The 21,571-nt window shown below is 51.5% G+C and overlaps 1 protein-coding gene across 1 annotated transcript; it reads left to right on the plus strand.

Moving 5' to 3' along the window:
* Positions 1-400: 400 nt before the first annotated feature.
* PITX3 (paired like homeodomain 3) lies at positions 401-21,256 on the plus strand. The gene is made up of 4 exons (XM_050305745.1): positions 401-487; positions 14,698-14,838; positions 19,488-19,693; positions 20,693-21,256. The coding sequence occupies exons 2-4, from the start codon at positions 14,730-14,732 to the stop codon at positions 21,254-21,256; spliced, it is 879 nt and encodes a 292-aa protein (XP_050161702.1). The 5' UTR covers positions 401-487; positions 14,698-14,729.
* Positions 21,257-21,571: the final 315 nt, after the last annotated feature.

Here is a 21,571-nt window from a genome sequence, read left to right on the forward strand (position 1 = left end):
GCACCCGCCCCGCCGCTCACCCTGCCCCGCGGCCGGGACGGGGCGGGGCCAACGCGGGGAGGGCGGGGCCTATTGCCCGCCTTGACCAATCCGAGAGCCCGGCTGTCGCCGTATGCAAATGAGGCGCGGGACGATTGGCCGGCGCGGGGCGGGGGCGGGGCCAGGGCGGGCGGCGCTGGACAGGGCGGGCGGCGGGCGCGCAGCTGGAATGGGGCGGGCGGGAGCGGCGCGCCCGGTGCAGCTGGCGGGGGCGCCGGCCGCCCGCCATAAAGTGAATGGCCAGGGTGAATGGGAGGCAGTCGGCCGGCGCCCTCCGCCTCCGCCCTCCCCGTGAGCCGCGGGCCGGCAGCGAGGCGCAGAGTGGCCGGGCAGCCGGGGGGATTTACTTTCTGACAGCGGCAGAGCAGTCCGGGCCGCGGGGCGGGGGTCAGCTTTGCCCCTCTCGCAGGATTAAGGCCGCCCAGCCGAGCCCTCATCTGGAGCCGCTGTAAGTGCCTTTCCGTCCTCGGCCTCCCGGGTGGGCTTCTCCCCTTCTTTCTCCGTGAGCCCCTTCATGCTAGCCCGGCCGGCCGTAACCTTTCCGACGCTGGCACAGGGTAGGAGCATCCCCAGCGGGGTGGTTCGGCGCTCTCTGCCCGGCAGCACCGGGGCAGCCCCGCTCCCGTGCGGGGCCCGCCTTCCGTCGCCTACCCGGGCGGCAAGGGGCGGCAGCGATATGCGAGCGGGCGGATCGCGCCCTGCACTGCCGTCCAGAAGGGGTCCCGGGGCTGTGCGCGGCGGAACTGTCCCCCGACGCTGCGGGGAGCGCTGCCTGCCCGGCGGGGCGCGGCGCTTCCACTGCTCTGTCCTTGCAGGGCCCGGCGGCCCCCAACTCGTCGCCGCCGGGGTGCCGCAGCCCCAGCCGTCCCCTCGGGGCCGTCGCGGGCCCCTTCCCGACAAGCGCAGCCAGAGTCTCTTGCCGTTACTAAACTTAGTCATTTTCCACTCGGGCGAGCGGGGCTGGGGCTGTTTAAATTAGCCGGGGCTCGCTGTAAATAACGGCGCTGCGGGCTGCGGCTCAGCTGTCTTCAGGGTCCGGGATAGAAGGGCGCGGGGAGACGTCGCTGGGGAAAAGGAAGGCAGCCCGACGGCTTTTGGACAGTTGGATAAATGATATTTATGTAATGGGCTAGCTCCTGTTTACAGCAGAGCCGACCTCCCTGTAGTGCCGGGAAAAGGCGAGCCGGTCTTTGCGGACGGAGCGAACCTGTCCCGGGACACCGCTAGCTGCGGCGCGCCGGCGGACGGGGTGCCGGGGACCAGACCGGGAATAATAGACCTGGTCGGGCGGCGGGGGCTTGAGCACCGACCCCCGTGGCGGCTCTGCCGGGACCATCGAGCCGCCCAGGCGGAGCGCGGCCGCCCGGCGCTGGGAGGCTGCGGGCAGAACCGGCGGTCGGACCTCCGGGCGCTTGCACGGGCTCTCCCGCCTCCCCGGCGCCGGGGACACGGTGCAAACTGGCGTCCCTCCGCCTCGCTGGTGCTTGGGAAGCCCGGCCAACTGCAGCGGGCGCCCGACGGAGACCGATACCGTCCGCTCCCCCGGCTATTCCCCGCTCAACGAGTGCGGCTCCGGGGGAAGGGCCAGCCCGCCAGCTCGGCACCCCCTTGTCCTTTCCCCCGACCTCCTCCTCAGAGCGAGAGTAAGGAACGGGTTCGTCCCGGCGGCCGCGGCTCTGGCGGGGGAGGGCGGCCGAGGCGGGGGCCGATACCCGCGCGTCGCCGCAGCTGCTGGAGCGGGCTCGGCGAGGGGGGGTGGCGGGCCCGGTGCCGCCGAGCAGGACACACCTGTCGGCCCCTCACCCGGCGCCCCCGCGGCTGGACAGCTGAGGGGACTAGTGGGGAGGGGTCTGGATTCCCCCCCGGCAGCTCCAGGGCCTTGCGGAGGCGCTGGAGGGGGTTGCCGCAGCCCCCCCGTCGCCACTGCGGTTGGGCAGCTCGGGGCAGAGGTCCCCCGACCGGGGCTCCTGAGGCTCTGTGCCCCTTTCCCGCCCGGCCTGGGGGTTACCGGGTGCAGAGCGCGGCAGCGCACGGGCGGCCGCAGAGGAGCACGCTGCTGCAGGACGCCGGTGCCCGGCAGAGCTCGGGCGGTGAGCCCCCGGCCGCCGCACCCGGGCGATGCTTCGAGCTGGCGGTGCAGGAATCAAAACCAGTCTCTCATCTGCCTCCCCGTTCCTTCACCTGAGAGGGAGGCAGCTTCCCGACCGATGGGACCACGATCCGTCCACTTTCTAAGTGGAGTCTAGGGCTGAAGGCAAAGAGAGAAATTTAGCGTCCCCCAGACAAGCTTGTGGGTCTTCCACACATGGTCCGTGGCTTGGAGGATGCCAAGGATGAAATGGCTCTATCCCCTCTACAATTTCGGGAGATGCTAAAAGCAACTGCTCAGGAAGGTGTCTTTCAGGAAAGTCACCTCTGTTCCTGTCCCACCTTGCAAAGACAGGGAAAGGACCACCTTGTTGGCAATGGGATCAGGGTCTCCCTGGCTCCCGGCACCACCTCCCAAGCCTCTCAGTCTGTCGGTGAGCTGAAGGGATGGGTGTTTGTGCAGGCTTTGATGGTGCCTTGCTGTGAGGGACAAAGGGCTGCCTGCGGGCTCCTGAGGGACTGTCAGAGCATGGTAGCTGCTTTCAGTCTCTGTAAATGTCTGCTGAAGCGGAGCAGGGTTTGATTTTTTTTTTCTTTTATTATTTTTTTTTCCATTAACAAATTGTTGCACCATGCCTAGTACTTCTTACAAGGAACCATCACAAGGGAGATCCTTCCCTGACAGCCTGGAGAGGGGTCTGGGCGAGGGTAGTGGTTTTCTTACTGTTACTGTAGTTACTGGGTTTGCCTGACCTGCAGCCCAGGTTGCCCCCATGAAAGCCCACCTGTATTCCTGAGTTGTCTCCTGTCTAAGACATTGGTTTAAGAACCAATATCAATCTCTGTCAGGGAAACTGTTGCAAGCCTCACTTAATATCTATTACATTTCTATAAGGGCTTAATTCGGGCAATTAATAGATCTGCAAATTGTCATTGGATTGCAAAAGTATTGGTTAATGTACCCTACAGAGAGGTGGCAAAAAAGAATGGCAACTTCCCTCTGTCAGGTGCTACCCAAAACCTTGAGATTGAGAGGTGAGGCTGACTTTGGAGACTGCCAAAAAGAAAAAACCAGAAACCTGATCTAGGAGACCGCTCCAAAAGGAAGATGAGATGAGCTGGGGACATGAGGTCTGTCTCGTGACCTGGCACATGTGCCCTGGCTTTGGGGACAGGGGAGGTACCTGGGCTGGGAACAAAGTCCCAGATGGGGAGAACTGGTTTCATGCTGTGTGCCCTGCATCAGGAAGGCAGCGGGATGACACTGTGGGGCCATGGAGGGAGGATGGTCAGAAACAGGACTGGCTGTGGCATCTCTGAACAGGCTCATCTATTTCTCTGGCTGTTTAAAAATGGCTATTTACTTAGGGCCCAATGGCAGAGCGGGCAAAGCTCTCCCTCTTGCTGAGGGCCACCCGAGGCTGAGGGCATTAGGCTGTCCCAAGGCCGGGCATTTGCTGTTGGCTGGGGAACAGCCTCTACCAGCTGGCGTTGAAGTTAGTGCTGAGGCTGTAGGAAGAACCCTCTCTTGTCAACACCCAGCTGAGATGGGCTGGGGTTTCAGGCGGCTGGAGAAAGAAGATTTCTGAGGCCAGTCCGCCACACTTCCCTTCCTCCCCTTTGTGTGCTGCTCCCCCTCGCCAGCACCCCTGCCCTCCTCCCGTCTCACCTCTGAATATTAATGCCTCTGGCAGATTGGATAATAATGTGACTGGGAATTGAATGAAGCTGGTTATTAGCTCTGGGCTTCCTTGGGGCATTTAAGGGAGTCCACGGGCTGATCCTGGAAGCTTGGCAGCAAAAGGGACCAGGGCCAGACTCGGCACAGAGGGGGTTGCTTCTGTGGGAAAGGATTTGCTTGAAATCCACATCTCCCTCTGATGCCAGAGGAGGACAGGTACTGCAGCCTAGCCAGAGCTACAAATTCCTGTAGGATGGTTAGCAGTGGATCTGTTGGTTTTCAGCAAAAATTAACTATTAATAAAGTTGTTTTCAGGAAGGAACTAGGAGATCCAGCTGAGCAGAAGCTGAGAAACATTTCTACTATGAGGCTTTAAAGAGCTGGAGAGTGTCAGAGTATTACCAAGCAGATTCAGGAAGGGGGCAATCCTCTGCACACAAATAGGAAATTTCCTGCTGATTGGCAGGGTCCAGGTCTAAGCTCATAGCACTTGCTTTTGAAGAGCTGCACCTTATGATCTGCCTTCTCAGGATCCTCCTAGCCTTTCCACAGGTGCATCTCTGGATGCTGTAGCATGAAGGAAAATATATCTGAGCAGAGGAGAAACTGAGCTCTGGCAGAATTACTTGATCTGGGCTAGAAATACAGTCTCTGTCCCCAGACCCTCAATCTGATGCTCTTTGCTATCTCCTAAACCGCAACTCCACCAGAAAATAAAGACTTACACACCGTTGAATAGTGCAGAAGAGGAGGGAAACCAGAGCTGGGTTTGCAGAAACTGCTATTAATTTTGTCCGTCTGACTTTTCAACTGTTCAGAATGTTCAGAGATGCATTAATAGGGCTGTAGCAGCTACTAGGCATCTCAGCTGATCCCCAGCCTGGGGGAGCTGGGTCCTGCCTGAACTAAATTAACCCCTCAAAATCACCATAAGAACTGCTGTGACTGAGACACCTATCTGTAAACACCTATCAAACAAGTTCCACAATCCCAATCTGAGAACCTAAGAAACACCTCTGTTGGGAGGATATAGTACATATGCCACTCTAGATTTCATAGTCCTGATCCTACAGGCTACTCTTTTTAAATAACTACATTCATTTGCTACTTGGGGAGCTTCAATGGTGTGGCATGGGCTGGAAGGCTCAGCACCCGCACAGCTGCCTGCAAAAACTGAAAAAGTACAAAAATAGAATAAAATTAATGACTGGAGAGTTTGCAGTTACTTTCACCTCTCTCCCTCTTCGTTCCTTCTTCCCCTAAACTGCATTTAAAGCAGAAGCATCCTTCCCACCACCATTGTCTCTTCTCCCCTTCCAATGCTGCTATTTATGCGAGTCTAATTTTCTTTTAAAAAGATGATTATAAATGACCATTGTGAAGCATGAGGATTTCACTCTAAATCAAGTTGACCTGTCTGCGTGTGGACATTTTTATTTACTTTTTTTTTTGAAAAGCAAATAAACATAGAATCCCTCCCACATAAAGCAGCTCCCCACTTAGATTTGAACACACTTTAAAAGAAATCTCTTTTGTTTTAGCCATTTTTATTTCCTGTTTGTTTCTGAGCTTAGACTTGACAATGAAAACCACATGAAATTCCCTTTTTGTTCCATCAGATTTATTTTTGGTTCCACAATATCCCAATTTCCAGTTCTACAAGTTGGGATTCTTTTTTTTGTTTGCATTTACTGCAAGGCTATTTTTTAAAACAAATGTATGCAGGTTTTCTTTCAAAATAAAATAAGTAAGAATTTGTAGAGGACTGGATGTATCAGAATGATTAAAAAAAATTAAATCTTTATGGTAAATTAATTGAGCTATAAAGGTCAGTCTCGGTATGGATCCATAACCTAACTAGGGAGAAATACCAAAGCAGAATATGCACTTTTGTGTCGCATTTAAAGGGTTTCACAGCTTAATATGTGTTGGGTAGTTTTTAATAACGTGTTTAAAACTGGCACTGGTGTTTAAAACCACCAGTGCCTGAGCTCAGATATGCCCTAGTCCCGATCAGGGTGGGAGGCTGGAAAGCCGTTCCCTTCTGTTCCTCCTTGCAGGAGAGGTTGCTCTCAGGGTGACAAGGGGCTGGGCGGGCAGAGGCATTTCTGGCTGTACGGAGCAGGCTGCCCCGTCGTCGGAGGGAGGTGATGTGACCCAGGCAGCAGCGTTTTGAGACGGCTCACATCCCTCTGCCCCGTCCCTTTTCTCTCCGAGCCGCTTTGATGGGATCGCCCGAGGGCCAGACTGGCTGAGTAATTAGGGCTCTGCAGCTTCCTCTCCTACCCACCCAAACTGCTTACCTCCCAAGGCTCCGCATGGGATGTGGCCTCGAGCAGATGGAAAAACTAAGGATTTGGCGGGGGAACCGGGAAGGGGAGAAGGAGAAAAAAAAAAAAAAAAAAAAAAAAAAAAAAGGAGAAGCAGACTTTGTACACTGTCCTTAGGCAGCACACGGCATTTCAGGATCCCCCAAATCAAACCTCTTGGTTTTGCTGCTTGCAATGTCTTTTGTGCCCCTGGATTTAGGGACACGGGACATTTCGCCACTGCCCCGGGTGGGGCACCTGGGCGAGAGCTGCGGGAGAGGGGCTACCAGCCCCCCCTGCTTGCCCACCCGCCCTTCCTCCTCTTCGGCCCCGATACCCACGATGTCCCTGGTCACTGCGGGTGCACAGCAGGAAAACCCGGCGATCCGCGGGCCCGATCCTGCCAGATCAGGCCCCGCACAAAGCGCTGCAGGATCGGCCCCGACAGTGTTTGCTAATCGCCTTCCTCGGCCCCTTCAAACAGTGTCTGGGTAAACAGGCTGACCTTCGGGACATGTTGCAAGGTCCATAAAGACGGAGTGTGTGGGGGAGCAAGCTCCAGCATCCCTCCCGGAGCCACTCGCCTCTCGCCCCAGCCCTACCAGCTGCAGTATCGCAAGGAAGAGGGGAGGAGGGATACTGCGGGCTGAGATCATCCGCTTGTTTTATTCACAGCGGCCTTCGTCCTGCAAGGGTCTTCCTGCCAGAGAGCTTTAAAAAAATTTAAACATAAATTGCTTGGGGGGGGGAAAAAAAAGACAAATCATCATGAAACTTCACAGTCAGACGCAGCAGACATCGGCTCCCTCTCACGCTGTGGGTTTGCACTGTGAAACAACACATCCCTCAGAGAAAGCCAGGCGTTTCTGGGCTCTTGTTGTCTTAGCCAACGGAGCTGCTCTGTGGCCATGGTGGCTGGTGGGGCCATCACGGCACTCCTGGCAGTCACCCCTTTTCCCTTGGCAGCTCTGCGACCTTCTGGGCTCTGACAGGTTGTCTTAAAACAACAATCTAGCACCACCCCTCCAAAAAAAAAAAAAAAAACCAACTTCTTTCTAGCTGCCGATTTTGCCAAGTTTTGTCATAGAACAAATGTTTATTATCAAGTCGAACTTCCCCAGAAAGGATTTCCAGCAGAAGTGCTGATGGATGGCAGACACTGGCAGTTCTACAGCGCACCGAGGTCAGACAGCCGTAAGGGTGTGACACGCCGATGGCAGGGGATCCTTCCTGACCTTCAACCCCCTGCATCACCTGCTTGATTAGGGGCTTTCTTAAGTGTGTTTACTAATTGTGAGAATCATTTACATCTTCGATAAAATCTGAGTCACCCACTGCCCCCTCCATCTGCATACAAATCTCCTGACAGCAGCTGGAGTCACAAAGCTCCAGTCCTTGATCTTGCTATCTGTGCCTCACTAAAATGGGCCAACTTTACAGCCACAGACTCTGCCCAGCTTCTGCAAGCACAGCCCCCACAGGAATTGGGCCAGTTTCCTTTGACTGCCAGAATAATTAGTCAAATTCATGCAATCGCCCAAATAAATACAGCAACACATACCGATCTGCTGATGCCAGGCCCTGGTGGCCTTTGCTGCTGCATGAGCAGCGCGTGTCCGGCCCTGAGCTGCAGGCAGGCTGCCTGCACCTCTCATCCCCGCCTAGGATCCTGGCTTGCAACTGTCTCATCTAGCTCCTGGCACTGCAAGAGTCCCTTGTCTGCTGTGGCTATGCAGCTATTTCTCATATGCAAGCACAGGCAGTTCCCTCAGTGGTGGTATGGGTTGCTTTGGAGCCAGCTTGATGGGCCTGCAGGAGTGGGCAAGGGCAGGCAGGGACGAGAGTGGGGTCGTTGTGTTCAGGCCAGGCCAATGCTTTAGCAGGTCCTTTGTTTTGGTTGCAAGATTTTCACAGGAAGAATTTCTTACTGAAATCCGTCTCTTTTCTCCCTTCCCTAAAACAAAGGGATTAATTTCCCTGAAGGACTTTTCTTCCCCCATAATTGCAGACCATGCCCTCACTCCCAGCACTCCTGCACTGTGGAGCCACACCGCACCAGCAACTTTGTGCGATTGAAATTTGTTTGGGCAAAATTGAGTCTTTGCTGATTTATTTTGTTCCAGATGCCTAACAAACAAAATAAGCTGTAACAAAGCATAGCTTTATTAATATAGCTGCATAGTCTGTCAGAAAGAAAATCACAGTCCTGGTTTAGAGAGCCGAGGTGTCAAAAGCCCCATTGAGGCAGAGCATCCAAGGGACACTGGAAACCCAGCTGGACACAGCAAGACCTGCTGTACAGTGCTTACAAGAATGCAAGAAGTATGAATGTTTAGTTTAGGGAAAAAAACAACTTTGCAGAAATTATAGCAGGACTTTTTCTTCTGTGCTAGGATTAGAAATTAATTTCCGAATTTTGTGCGCTATTTCAGAAACTATCTAGGTAGGCTAAGGGCAGCACTGAGGTCCACAGATACTAATGCCAGTAACTTGCTTTAAGCCAAGCCCAAGCACGTTGCCCTGTCTCTGCAAAACCTATTGCTTCAGCTTCAGGGTCTGCACCAGCCTGGAGGCCACAGACACACCCACTGGGGAGAATGATGCTCCGTGTACAGGGCATGGTGACATGAGGGCACTTCCACGCCACAGGAGCACAGTGTGGCCCATCAAATAAGCGGACGGGACACATTCCATTGTGGGCTTTTTTTGCTGTGGACATGGGTATGGAGCTGTCAATCCTTGGGACATTTCCATTGTGATAATCCTCCAGAATACAGGCAATCTATTAACTCGTTGCTGCCCAGAGCAGAAGTTTCAGCCATCACCCTCCTCTGCAGTGGGAGGTTCCTGCCAAAGTGAAGGAAGAAGTAGCTTGCTCTCATGTTGCAGGCTGCCGCCAGCCCCGGGGAAATGCATTAGGCAGTGTCCAGCAAGGCTGGGCATTTCCCTAACACCTCTTATCTGAGGATCTAAAAGCACTTAAAGGAATTTTGCTTCATTACCTTCACCAGCTCAGATATGCTCATTAACATGATTTCTGAGATGAAGGATATAGTCCCAGAACAGTCAAGTAGTTTTACCTACATCATGAACCAAGTCAGCGGCAGCACCTTACCTCCCCACCTCACATTATTGGAAACTTCTCCATAGAGCCATGCACGCAATGAGAAACAATCTGAACCCCCTTGTCAGAGAGCCAGCCTGTGCTGCCAGCTGTGGCCAGGGAGCCTGGCAGCAAGGGCCAGGGCTGCTGCAGTTTGCATGGCATCATGCACTGCTGGCAGTGCTCTGCAGCCCACACTGTGTGCGGGGTAGTGCCAGGCAACTTGTTCTGACAGCAAAGATACTAAGTGCCTCAGGGAGCTTTGGCAATTCTTACTGATGGGAGGAATAACCCCCCCAAATCATGTTCCAGGCTTCAAAGTAGAACACACCACAGTGAAATCACCCAGTGCCAGAATTCAAGGGGTAGTGCCCAGCTGCAAGGACTAAATTGAGAAATAAAGTTTATTATAACCTGTGACTCAGCTCTTGCTGGAGGTCAGCGATCCACTTCTGAGTGTGCACCCGAAAGCACTGCTCAGCCAGCCTGGGGCTGTGCACAGCCTGATGTTTTTGGAAGCAGGCAGCTTGTCTCTCCTGTCCCATAATGGCCCTGTGCTCTGGGTCACCAGTTGGCTGCTGCTGTTTATCTTCCAATGATTAATGGTCACTCTTGGTTCCTGCTGCAATTCCATTAAGATTAGAGACTTAAAGCTACACTGAGATGTTTAGCAGTGGGTGACCCTGGTCTCCCCATAGTTGTATTTCTATATTCTGGAGGAAACAAAGATTAAATCTTGTCTTGCATCCCATATTTTTTGCTTTCTAGCAGCAGGGAAAGAGCCCCATGCAGGCAGTGCTTGTGTTGGCTGGCAAAGAGACTCCCGGGTTGCTGAGCAATTCATGTGCTGTGCAGGTGTGACACTTGAAATCCCAGCCTGCAGGCACTCTGATGGCACCATCCCCTGAAAAAATGCATGTATCCAGAGAACAAAATGCTCTTCCAGGAGGGAACAAGCACAGCCTCAGCCACTTCCTCTTTGACAAGCAGCAGAGGAAGAGGCATGGGCTGTTTCACCTTAGCTCAGCCCCTCATGGGTCCATAGTGTAGAGGCAGATCATCTTCCTGAAAATGTGCAGTTAAATAGGGTCCCAAATATCTGTCTCTGCTAAAAGTAACCCAGCACACAGGGAATGTGAGCATGAGAAGAGTGAAGCAATCAGCAACACTCCATCAGGAATTGTGGATTCCTCACAGTAGTTTGACTTCTGCGATTGATGGAGCAAGAAGAGACAGCTCTGACCCTAAGAATCTAGTGTAACATCATACCTTCACCTCAGGCGATGGAAGAAAGAAAGGACACTTCCCTCCAACGGATTGCAGAGTGCCTTTCAGCCTGAGGGATAACCCTGAACTCTTTGTGGAGATCAGTGATTCCAAACAGAGGATTCAGCTGCCGTGTCCCTGTCCGGAGGTAGAGGTAGCGGAGGAAGCTTACAGGTCCACAGGGCTGTGCTGATCTGCTGGAGACAGGCCAGCTTGGGCTTCCCTCCTATCCTTGGGTCACCAGTGGTCCTTGTGCTGCTGCCTAAGAACCTGAAGCATCAGGTCCCTGGTAGTGCAGAGTGTCAAGCAGCACACTTTCAGTCTGAAGGCAGCTCTCAACAGGCAACATTCACATCACAAAAGCCACCCCTATAGTCTTACCAGACTTGAAGTTAGCCTTTATATTTCCTTCCTGCCCCCTCAAAAAAAAAAAACAACCAACCGAACAAGCAAAGGCTTCCTGGTGATGGAGCAGCATGTTACTGATAGCCAGTAAAAGGGTCACAGGGACCCTTGTTTCTTTTTTTTGGTAAACAAGGTTGCCCTCCTCATGTAGGAGTGTCCTCCTTCTCCTGCCCCTATAGCCCTGACTTGGGCAGCCGGGAACTGAGGCAGAAATAGAAAGGAGGTGAATTTGAAAGGAGAAAAAGCCTCAAGCCAGAACTGCTCTCCTGCCCTCCACCATGCCTGTGGAGCAAGCATGGCAACTCCCTGTCTGGCTGGAGGGTCTTGTGCAGGTGGCCCCAACACCTTCTCCTGGGCACCAAGGAGAGGATGCACACACACAGTGACTGGAAGAAGAGGTGTGTTTGTTAAAGGTTTGGGAACCTTTATCTCAGGAGCACTAACATACGTCGATGGAAAGAGCTAAAGGTGCTGGAGCAGGCTAGGAGCCATGGCTAGTTTTGCAAAACTGAAACCTCTGAGCAAGCCTGGCTGCATGGTGCAAGTACAGGAGCTGTCGCAAAGAAAACTGGTTTTTTACATTAAAAGAAAGTGAGATGAAGATTCAAATTGAGATGATAAGTTTGATTTTATCTAAAGATGTTTTTGAGGTGCCAATTTCAGTAACTCCTTGAGACCAAGCAAACCACTTAGTAGAAATGCCACAAAGGCTTAGCATTGACTTTCTTAATGTTCTTAGTGTCTCTGCCTAGAGTTAGATCTAACCAATGTGGAAGAAAGCTCCTTTATTTGAATCTGAAAGGGCTGTATAATCTAGAATAATACCTACAGCCTTTTGTGTCAGTAGCATGAGGTTGCCTTTGGGTAAATACACTGGTACAGAGCTCACGTGCTGTCCCCATCGCAGACTTTTCCTGCTTTTATAACTATGGTGAGCAGATCCCCCGCTCCCTTTGCTTTTGGTTCTCCATGACCTCCTCACAGCAAACTGAGAAGGCATTCCTTGATGCCACCACATATGGCACATGCTATAGATTAGGCAATTACAAATATACATACAACATCTCCTCTTCGAAATCCTCATGGTTTTAAATTCAGTTCAGAAAGCAAACTTATGCTCAGCTACAAGTCCCAGATTCATCTTGAATACTGGCCACACTTTAATACCAGTTTTAATCTAGATGCCCACTGTATCTCTGAGGCAGGCCAAGCATGCTATGTTGTGTCCAGCAGCTTGGATCAACCTTGCAACTGCTGCACTACTGCAGTCAAGAATGGGGCATGAATTTTCAATAGCAGGACTGGGTTCTGCTGAGCCCTGTACCTTTATACCTATGGAATCAGCTGTAAGACATCACCCCCTGTTTTTTCTGTCTTCACTTTAGTTTGCACACATGAAAGCAATGCAAGATGTGCAAAAAAGAGCATACCGGGCCCTGCACAGAAGGACACTGTCCTTGAGTTACAGCAAGACAAGAATATGAATTCCTCCTTAAATCTGGTCCAGTACAGAGTCAAGCCCTAGAAGAGAGGAAATTGTGCTTGACAGATGCAATCATATGCAAATGGCTGTAGAAGAGGGGAAATTATCATCTACAAACATTGGGCAGAAATTCCATCTGCTGCAGCCTCAAGAAGGGCTCTTAATAAATTCTGAGACAGCAAAGTGACACACATCTTAATCAAGACTTAATCCATGGAATTAATTCACTGTGCGTTTCTGCATAATTCTGAGAGTAATGCTAAAAGCCATGGCAATATCAGCAGCAGATGGACTCCCCCTACTCCATGCAAAGGTATTAAAGAAAACACAGCCCCTGTCACATCACTTCGTGTACGTACACATGGCAAAAAGCAACAGGGCTGTACCCTGCTGCTGCCAGGAGCTTAACACAGCCGGCAGACATCAAAGGTCAGGCTCGCCACGAGGTGGAAATGGAAACCAGGCGCCTGGCAAAGATGGAGTCCTGCCACTTCTCTCCCACAGGAGAGGAGAAGCCCAGAGCAAGGCAAAGGTCTGGGGAACAGCACCAGGGCCCTTCATTAGATGCTTCTTCCAGAGAGCAGTAACTGAGGCCGATGTTGAGACAGATCCTCCGGTACCTCGGAAAGGCTGGGAATGAAGATCAAGTGTAGGGGAGGGCTAGGGGTTTTGTGAGTGAGATCAGTTGCAGAAGCCAGCCAGATAACCATTAGAAATGGCTCCCTGCCCTCTCACTGCAGCCTGGGAAGCATGCTGCAGGTATGGGAATCAGCCTTGCCAAGGGCCCTGGTGGCAGCCTTGCAAAAATTGACAGGAGGCTTTAGACAGCTCTGAAAATACATTCTTAGTCACTGTCATCCACCTCCAAAGGAGGTGCAACAGCTCTGTGATTAATCTCTTGTTTACATGTCTAAACACCAGCACAGCCCAGACTGCCTTCAGCACGCTCCCTCCCTGATGCACATGGATTTGAGGGGCTGAGCAATCCTTCACCACTTAGAATCCAGTCTTCACATCTGACCTCCACCTGCAGTTTGGAAGTCCCAAACACTTGGTCCAAACCTCCCTAAACCCAGGGGTCCCAGATCTTGGCACAGTGCATTGGCTGCTGTTATGTTTTAGAGGGAGAGGATCCCTAGCTGGGAAGGTGAGGTATCAGCTGGAGGTGGCTGCAGTTTCAGAAGCCCCTCCAAGCCTTCATAAACCATGCAGCGGTGACAATGCAACATCCTGCATTTGTCAGGGTTATGATCCAAAACTCAAATTAAGGGCTAGCACAGGGCCAGCTCACCTTTCCAAGGGGATGTGGCCAGACTTGGAGCACTTACTGCTTCACACCTGCCTCTTCATGAGCATCAAGTGTGGTCCAGAAAAAAGTGGTGCTCTCAGCTGAGCTCCTCTGGGCAATACAGGTGGAGGGTGGAGGGGCCCCAAGGAAGCAAACAAGAGAATAATCATGAGAATAACTGATCTTGAGATAGAGAGGTGAGGAAAGAGGTGGCAGAGGAGTCACGGTGATTCCTGCAGTTGTGTGGAGCAGCACTGCCAGCTTCCCAATTGGAATGCTTTCATCTAGGGGAGATGCCTCACCAGTACAGAACAGTCACTTGAGGGGACATGGGGAGCCTTCAGTCAGGATGACCTAAGGTTAGAAGTGAACTGCTTCTGCAGCCAGGATCACTGGTTCCCAGGCACCCAAGGGCGTGTAATGTGATTCCCGTGTTAATTCAGGTTCCAGAGGTCCTTATGTACCCCAAAGGAGTCCACTTATACTGCCTGGGTCCCTGCTTATAGCAGTGGCTGTGCAGGCAGATGTGCCTTCGTATCAGTGCCAGGCACAGGAGTGCTTTTCTTTTGGGATGTGTGCATGTAGTGCTCTCTGGACAGCTTTAATTGGCCTTGACCAGCTTGTGGAGAAGCAAGAGAGAAAGAGGGCAGGGAGGATGAAAGAGGTGGGATGACTGGGGAAGGTGCTAACAGCCCTTGGCTGGCCCAGAACCACTTCCTCAGATCTCCATTACACAGCATGCTCCCGGCGTTGCTATTTCAGTCTGAATGTCACCTATAAATTGGAGGCTCTTTCTCTGAAGGCTGCAAATAGAAGTGTCACTAGATGATCTTTGATTTATAGAGAAGCTCAGCAGAAAGCCAGGTATGTCCATTTTCCAGCCAAGAAACTCAGAGGGGTCCAAGGATCACATAGGGATCCTTTGCTTTTCCTAGACCTTTCCTCAAGGGTTGGCAAGTCCCTGCTGGAGGGTGTGGGGAGAGGTCACACACATAGATTTGTCTCCCTGATCACCCTGTGACTGCTGTTTTTCAGATTCCTCCTCCTCCACCACCCATCCCTGCCCCATGGATTTCAACCTTCTGGCAGACGCAGAGGCTCGCAGCCCAGCCTTGTCTCTCTCGGACTCTGGAACTCCTCAACACGAGCACAGCTGCAAAGGGCAGGACCACAGTGGTGAGTGCAAGGCTCAAGGTGCAAGAAGGACCCTGACCTGTCGTTTTGGGTCGATCTGGGTTGCCAGTGGCTTACAGGAGCTGGCAGCAGGGCTCCCAGGGATACGCTGAGTTTCCTGTTGTGCCGGGAGCCAGCACAATGCCATAGCAGCATGGCTGTCCCAGCACCCAGGGAGAAGGCATAGGGGTGCACATGGCAGTGACATCCATTGGGAGGGCAAGACCACCATCCCAGCCATGGGGTTGCCTCACCCTGGCTGCAGGTAGCCACTGCTCACAGAGGGCACAGCCCATGGCAGGCAGGAGCCAGACAAGCCAGGTCAAAGCCCAGGCAAGATTTTATTGTGTTTGCCTGAACAGAATCCCCAGAGCAGTAGAGCTCTCCCCACAACGTAGGAAATCTTATTCAAGGCACAGAAGGCTACACCAAATTTTGAACTGCCCCTTTTTTATTTTTTTTTAACTCTGTTTAAATTGTTTAGGTTTAAACTTTCAATGCTAAAGGTAAACTGTGGGCTGAACTTCCCATGTTCAGGCAATAAGAAGGAAGGGAAGCACTGTCTTGCTCCTGCTTTAACTGAAGAAGCCCATTCACCTGTGCCTTGGTGCAAGGCTCTGCAGCAGGCTGTTGCTCTCCCCAGGAGGTGCCTCTGACCATTCCCAAAGGCTGAACAAACCCCAAGTCTGCTGCATTCTTTATCAGGCTCTGAATAAGAAACATCACCATTCACACCTGTTCAGAAATCAGCTACCAGATGCTCTGGCTTCCCCTGGATTTTGCATCTGTTCGGTGACTGCTCCATCCCTTACTACTCTAGATGTGTCAAGACAATGCAAAGCTACTCCTGCCAGTGCCAGCATGAGGGGAGGTGAGGGCTGGGGACAGCCTGCTGTTCTTCGTGTAAAGCCTCCAGGCTCACTCATGTGCAAATGCTAATAAGTTAATGATGCAGAATAACATTCCCCAGAGTAAGTATCATGAAGGGAGTTACGGTGGGATGACTATGGTCAGCGGATCCACCCGCCAAATTTCACACTGCACTTGTACCTTAGTTGGGCACATCCCCAAGCTCAGTGGCTCCTCGTCAGCTGCTTTGGATGCGTGGCAGCGTCTCCATTCAAGTGGCCTTCCCAATCAGGCCCACCCTGGCATGCCACAGAACTGCCAGTTCAGACGCTGACTTTTTTTTCCATTAGACATGAGCAGCTAATTCCAGCTATGACCGCAGTCCTTTCATTGAGTGGGCGAACGTGCACGAGATATATTCCACAACCTATTCTGGGGTGACAATAAATGCTGGATGCCTGGCTACATCACTCCCCACTGTCTTAAATGGTCTAGAAATAAAATGGTTCTGGGAGGTGAGTGTTTGTCAGCCCTACCTGCAGCAGTGTCAGGCAGAGCAGAGCTGGCTACCAAGGGCTGCCCGGGGTAGGGCGGGGCTGCACTTCTGGCACTTCTTGACTCTCCTCAGGAGAGCAGCTTTCCTACTTCTCTTTGGCCCTGTTTCACTCATCCACAGAGTAAGAGATCCTGAGGAAGCGAACACAAACCTTGCTTGTCTGAGCTCAGCTCTCAGGGATCTCAAGTGTTCTCTGATAGCATGGCACGGTTTGTCACACCCCCTTCTGTTGGTTTCGTCAGGCAGCACAGGTAGGAAGAGAGCAAGGATGAGGAGTGAGGTGGGCAAAGAACTGCCCCACATTCCCCCTCAGCATGGATTCTGGGTACCCACATCCTTTATGTGGGCTCCCTTCTTTCCCTGTATTGCTACGTTGCTGGTCCCCACTGCAGTGTCAAATCTCTGCCCCATTTATGGAGAGCACTTCTTCCTTGCATAGAGAGGAAGCAGAAAAAATTACACTCCCTATAAGCAATGCTCAGAAAGAGCCACAGGTAGTAGGTATGGAAACAAAGAGGACAAGATGAACTTGTAACTGCAGGAATTTTTCCTGGCTCAGAGTTGGGATTCCTACTTCTTCTTAGACTTAACAAGATTTATGAAAAGTTCTACACCAGAAGGCATTGAGAAGACGAATACCAAAGCAAGATACTTGGTTATCTTTTCCACCCAGATGCAGTCCATAAGCCAGTGGTACCTTCACTCTATTCTCCTTCCCTCTCGGTATAGTTTCTTCCTGCGTGAAGGGCAGTCCTGAGCAGGAACTCCTGATTAGGGCACAGCCTCCTGCTTCACAACAGCCCCTTTGGAAACCAACAATTGTCTGGGACTCTGGTGAGAACATATCCCCTGTATGCATCAGGCTCCTAATTAACACAGGCTCAGCAGATGAACAAACAAACTAAATGTTGTCAGTTCTTCTGTACTGAGCCATTCCTAATAACTAGCTCAGATGTGGTGGCATCGCTCCCCTTTTAATGTTTTGGAGACGGATAACGCATGACTTTTCCCCCTTCCAATACTGGATTAGAGCATTCAGCTAGAGAAGTCAGATTTATATCCTTGGCAAGAAACACTAACAGAAAATTCACATTAAGAGCATGCTTCCAAGAGTCCTGCTGAACTTGGGATCCCCACATAAAGATGCTCATGGAAATGAGAAGAGTACCTACCACAAGACCACAGGCAGCTCTTTCGTTCCACTTTTCAGTTCCTATGTCTGTTTCAAGAGTGGACTGTGAAAGTTCTTGTACAAATACACCCTGGATGGAAACACAAGCTGGTCCTGGCATTGGGAACAGGACATGGCACCTTCCTGCTTGGAAGAACCAGCTTACATCCTGCTGCTGTGAACAATGGCCATCTCGCTCTCCCTGCATTCACATTCCTGCTAGTGGATAGCATTAGATGTGCCACAGAACCAGAGGTGGGTGGTAAGGAGCCTGTGGGGAACCCACATTGCTTCAGTCAGTGCAAGATGTACCCACAGAAGCAAACCTCTGACCACACTCAGGCCTTTCTCTGCTGTGAGCAAGCGCCCCTTCTGCAAATGCTCCTGTGGCCCCAGCATTGCTCCCTTTGGAGAGAGGCAAGTACAAGGAGGGTTTTCCAGGAACAGCAGGGTAGTGGCACCAGGTTCCTGAGACAGGAGCATCTTCAAGGGCTGGGCTCCATTAAAGCACCTGCTGTTGGCACAGCACTGCCTTGCAGCAGAGTCCTTTCTCTGTCAGGGCTTAGATGCTTTTAAGCCTCCCCACTATGCCCCACAAAAGCTAAATGGAAAAGATGGAGCCTAATTTCCAGAGCATATCCATCTGGCTTGAGGAACCCTTTCTCTCCTCTCTTAACTGTATTCCACACTACTCTTTTCTTGCCTCTCTGCTTTTCAAGGAGCTGTACCAGACACCTTCATGCTCAGATTTTTCTGGACTTTGAATCTTTTTAAGCTTTCCACTAAAAGAACTACAACCAAACAAAAATCTGAATTTCAGCATAGTGATGCCAGTATTTTTTTAAAGGTTTTTCTTCCAAGTGGAACAGTTTGGGAGCTTATTTGCAATAATTTCTATTTAGTTTAGCTATTTCCCACTGTAAAAGGACACCTCTCCTCCTGCTGAAGCCTGATTTTCATCTGGCTTCTAGATCAGAGGTAGGAGAAGTTAAACATCAGAAATTATTTATTTTCACTGGAATAATTTTCTCCTATGGTGACTCGTCATGATTCTCAGCAGAATTAAACACAAGCTGTAGCTTTCTTCCATCAAAAAAAAAAAAAACCATCCCATTCGAGCATTTGGGCAATCTATGGAGGACAACTACAGGGAAGATACTTATTTTTTCATTCTGCCCCTGTTTGCAGAGTTCCAACAGCACCAAAAGGGACTGTGGCACAGGAAAGCAACTGGCTGCTCACCTCCAGCCACAGCAGCCCAAAGCTCAGCATTGAGACATGGGCTCAATGCTCAGGAGGAAGCTGAGCTGTATGTTTTGGTTAGATACCAGTGTGACCACTGGAAAGTTTTGAGATGTTCATTTAGGGGGCAACAAAATGAAAGACACTGCCTCTAGGAGAGGAGTCTCTGGTGAGGAGAAGGGCAGAGGCAGGAGGAAAGGGAGGTGCTGGAGTACTTCATGGTAAGGTCTGAGAGGCCCTTTCCTACTTTTTAAAAATCAAAATATGTGCACCTAAGTAAGAAGGTAGAGGACCAAGAAGGGAGGAAGGGTGAAAATTTGTGTCTCTCAGGTTTAGTTAATTAAGCAGCCTCAACTTGCTATCATTGGCAACTTGCCTTTTCCCATCACTTGTCCACAGCAACATTACTGGATCTTTTGCTGTGCCATAAGCGTTAATTTCGCTTCAGTTTTTCTAGAGGACAGAGAGTTTTAAGCAGAGTAAGAACCTGCTAACCTGGGTAAGTTCTGCCACAATCACCCATGTGAACTGCAACAGACGAAAACCAGAGACTGGGAGTTTGGAAAATATAAGTCCAGTCACTTGGAAGACAATATCTATTATGGCAGTTAAAGGAGGGCAGGCTGTGCTGCACCAAGGGGCCTTTGTTTTTGGTTCAGGGTGGATGTCTGCTCACAAGGACAAGGGAGGGAGATGGGACCATAAATGGTGGCTGAAGTGGAGGGGGACCTCACTGAGCATGCACTGATTGCTCCAAGGATAGGCTCCCCAGCTGCATCCAAGCCCTCAAGTTAACTCAGGCGATCTCTCCCATTCTTTCTGTTTCTCACACAGACACCGAGAAGTCCCAGCAAAACCAGACGGACGACTCCAACCCTGAAGACGGCTCGCTCAAGAAGAAGCAGCGGAGGCAGAGGACACACTTCACCAGCCAGCAGCTCCAAGAGCTGGAAGCCACTTTCCAGAGAAACCGTTACCCAGACATGAGCACCAGGGAGGAGATTGCAGTCTGGACCAACTTGACAGAGGCACGAGTCCGGGTAGGACTGCAGCTCTTCCACCTTCCTGGGCCTGTGTTTGTGGGGAAGAAGCCTGCTGTGATACAAGGAAAAAACTGTCCCCAAATCAAGGAAGGAACTGGGAGCACTAGAAAATTTCCATCTTGGAAACACCTCACCAAACTCTACACTTGAGATTTGACACATCGAGCCACACACATATCACCCCGTGCTGGTGGTGCCTTCCCCACCCAAGGCCACCTTGCATTTACACAGGGAGATACAAAGCCCAGGCTCTGCCCCACAGAGCACCACCAGCTGGCTGCCTCGACCTAGCAGACCCCTTCCTTGCAGTGCCATCATTCCCCAGCCCTAGCTTTGCTGGAGGGCACTCTTTGGAGTTCATAAACCACTGTCCAATCACAGGCTTGGCATGGCATTGCTCCAGCTGGAATGAGAGCTTCTCCCTGCTACTAGAAATATGAGTTGGCAGCACCATGAATAGCGTTCCAGCAGCTTCCATGCTCTAGGAAGTTATATTGTTTGAGCCCCTCCAACACTAACAGATTTTTCTGCTAAAAGACAGACTTATAACACCCCACCCCAAGCTGGTCCTGAAGTAAAGTAAAAACAAGAGAGGTTATTTCCTCTGTTCAGCAGCTCTCAAGACACATCTCCCAAATCCTTTGCTCCAAGTCACACAGCTCCAACCTCACCTCCTGGCTTTGGTCACTCAGAAATACAGGAAGTATTTTCCTCTCTTTTCCCCATATAAAAGGCATCTGTTTGTTGAGTGAGGTGAGTTGAGTGTGTGTTGTGAAATGGCAGTGGTTAGAATTTGATCTAAGTGGTGATTTTTGCTGGAAGATGACCCTGCAGCCCAGACATCTTGCTGAAACTTTCCTGATGCTCAGCCTCCCAGCTCCCTGGGAGCATCCCCAGCCCTTTGCTCTGGGTTTGCTGGGCAAAGAAACCAGGGCAAGGCCTCTTCCCAGGACAGCCCAGAGCGATTTCCATACCCTCCTTCTCTCTCTCTTGCAGGTCTGGTTCAAAAACCGCAGAGCTAAATGGAGGAAACGAGAGAGGAACCAACAGGCTGAACTGTGCAAGAACAGCTTCGGAGCCCAGTTCAATGGACTGATGCAGCCTTATGATGACGTGTATTCCAGCTATTCCTACAACAACTGGGCCACCAAGGGGCTCGCCACCAGCCCGCTTTCGGCCAAGAGCTTTCCATTCTTCAACTCCATGAACGTCAGTCCCCTCTCCTCCCAGCCCATGTTCTCCCCACCTAGCTCCATCACCTCAATGACCATGCCTTCATCCATGGTCCCTTCCGCAGTGACCGGAGTACCGGCCTCTAGCCTCAACAACCTGGGAAACATCAACAACCTGAACAGCCCGAGCCTCAACTCTGCTGTCTCATCCAGTGCCTGTCCTTACGCCTCAACAGCCAGCCCCTACATGTACAGGGACACATGCAACTCCAGCCTGGCCAGCCTGCGGCTGAAGGCCAAGCAGCACGCCAACTTCACCTACCCGGCAGTGCAGACGGCAGCTTCCAACCTGAGCCCTTGCCAATACGCCGTGGACAGGCCTGTATGAAGGGCTGCCCTCTGCCAACCAGGGACTTGACCTTAGCCTGACAAAAGGAGACCTTTAGCCCTACAACAGCGTACGTCCTGCAGAGAATGAGAGTGAACATGAGAGCGTAAGAGGGAGAGAGAGAGAGAGAGAGAGAAAGTGAGCAGGCAGACGAACCTTTATGAAGATTTGTCTATCGTATGGTGAATTTTGACTGTCTTTCCCCTTCAAAACCCCCTCCCTTCTTGCCTACCAAAACTCCTCCTCCTTCATAAAGAAACCAAAACAGTCTACTGGAAGCCCTAATGGAGAAATAGGAGCCCCAACATGCAGGGT

The sequence above is a fragment of the Myiozetetes cayanensis genome, unplaced genomic scaffold (genome assembly GCF_022539395.1).
Source record: "Myiozetetes cayanensis isolate MyiCay16 unplaced genomic scaffold, myiCay2020 scf10, whole genome shotgun sequence".
Lineage (NCBI taxonomy): Eukaryota > Metazoa > Chordata > Aves > Passeriformes > Tyrannidae > Myiozetetes > Myiozetetes cayanensis.

Excerpts from the sequence above, each read along its gene's own strand:
- PITX3 (XM_050305745.1), top strand. The coding sequence starts at position 14,730 with ATGGATTTCAACCTTCTGGCAGACGCAGAGGCTCGCAGCCCAGCCTTG. Across the intron at positions 14,839-19,487 it reads CAAAGGGCAGGACCACAGTG|ACACCGAGAAGTCCCAGCAA; the intron begins GTGAGTGCAAGG and ends TTTCTCACACAG. Across the intron at positions 19,694-20,692 it reads TGACAGAGGCACGAGTCCGG|GTCTGGTTCAAAAACCGCAG; the intron begins GTAGGACTGCAG and ends TCTCTCTTGCAG.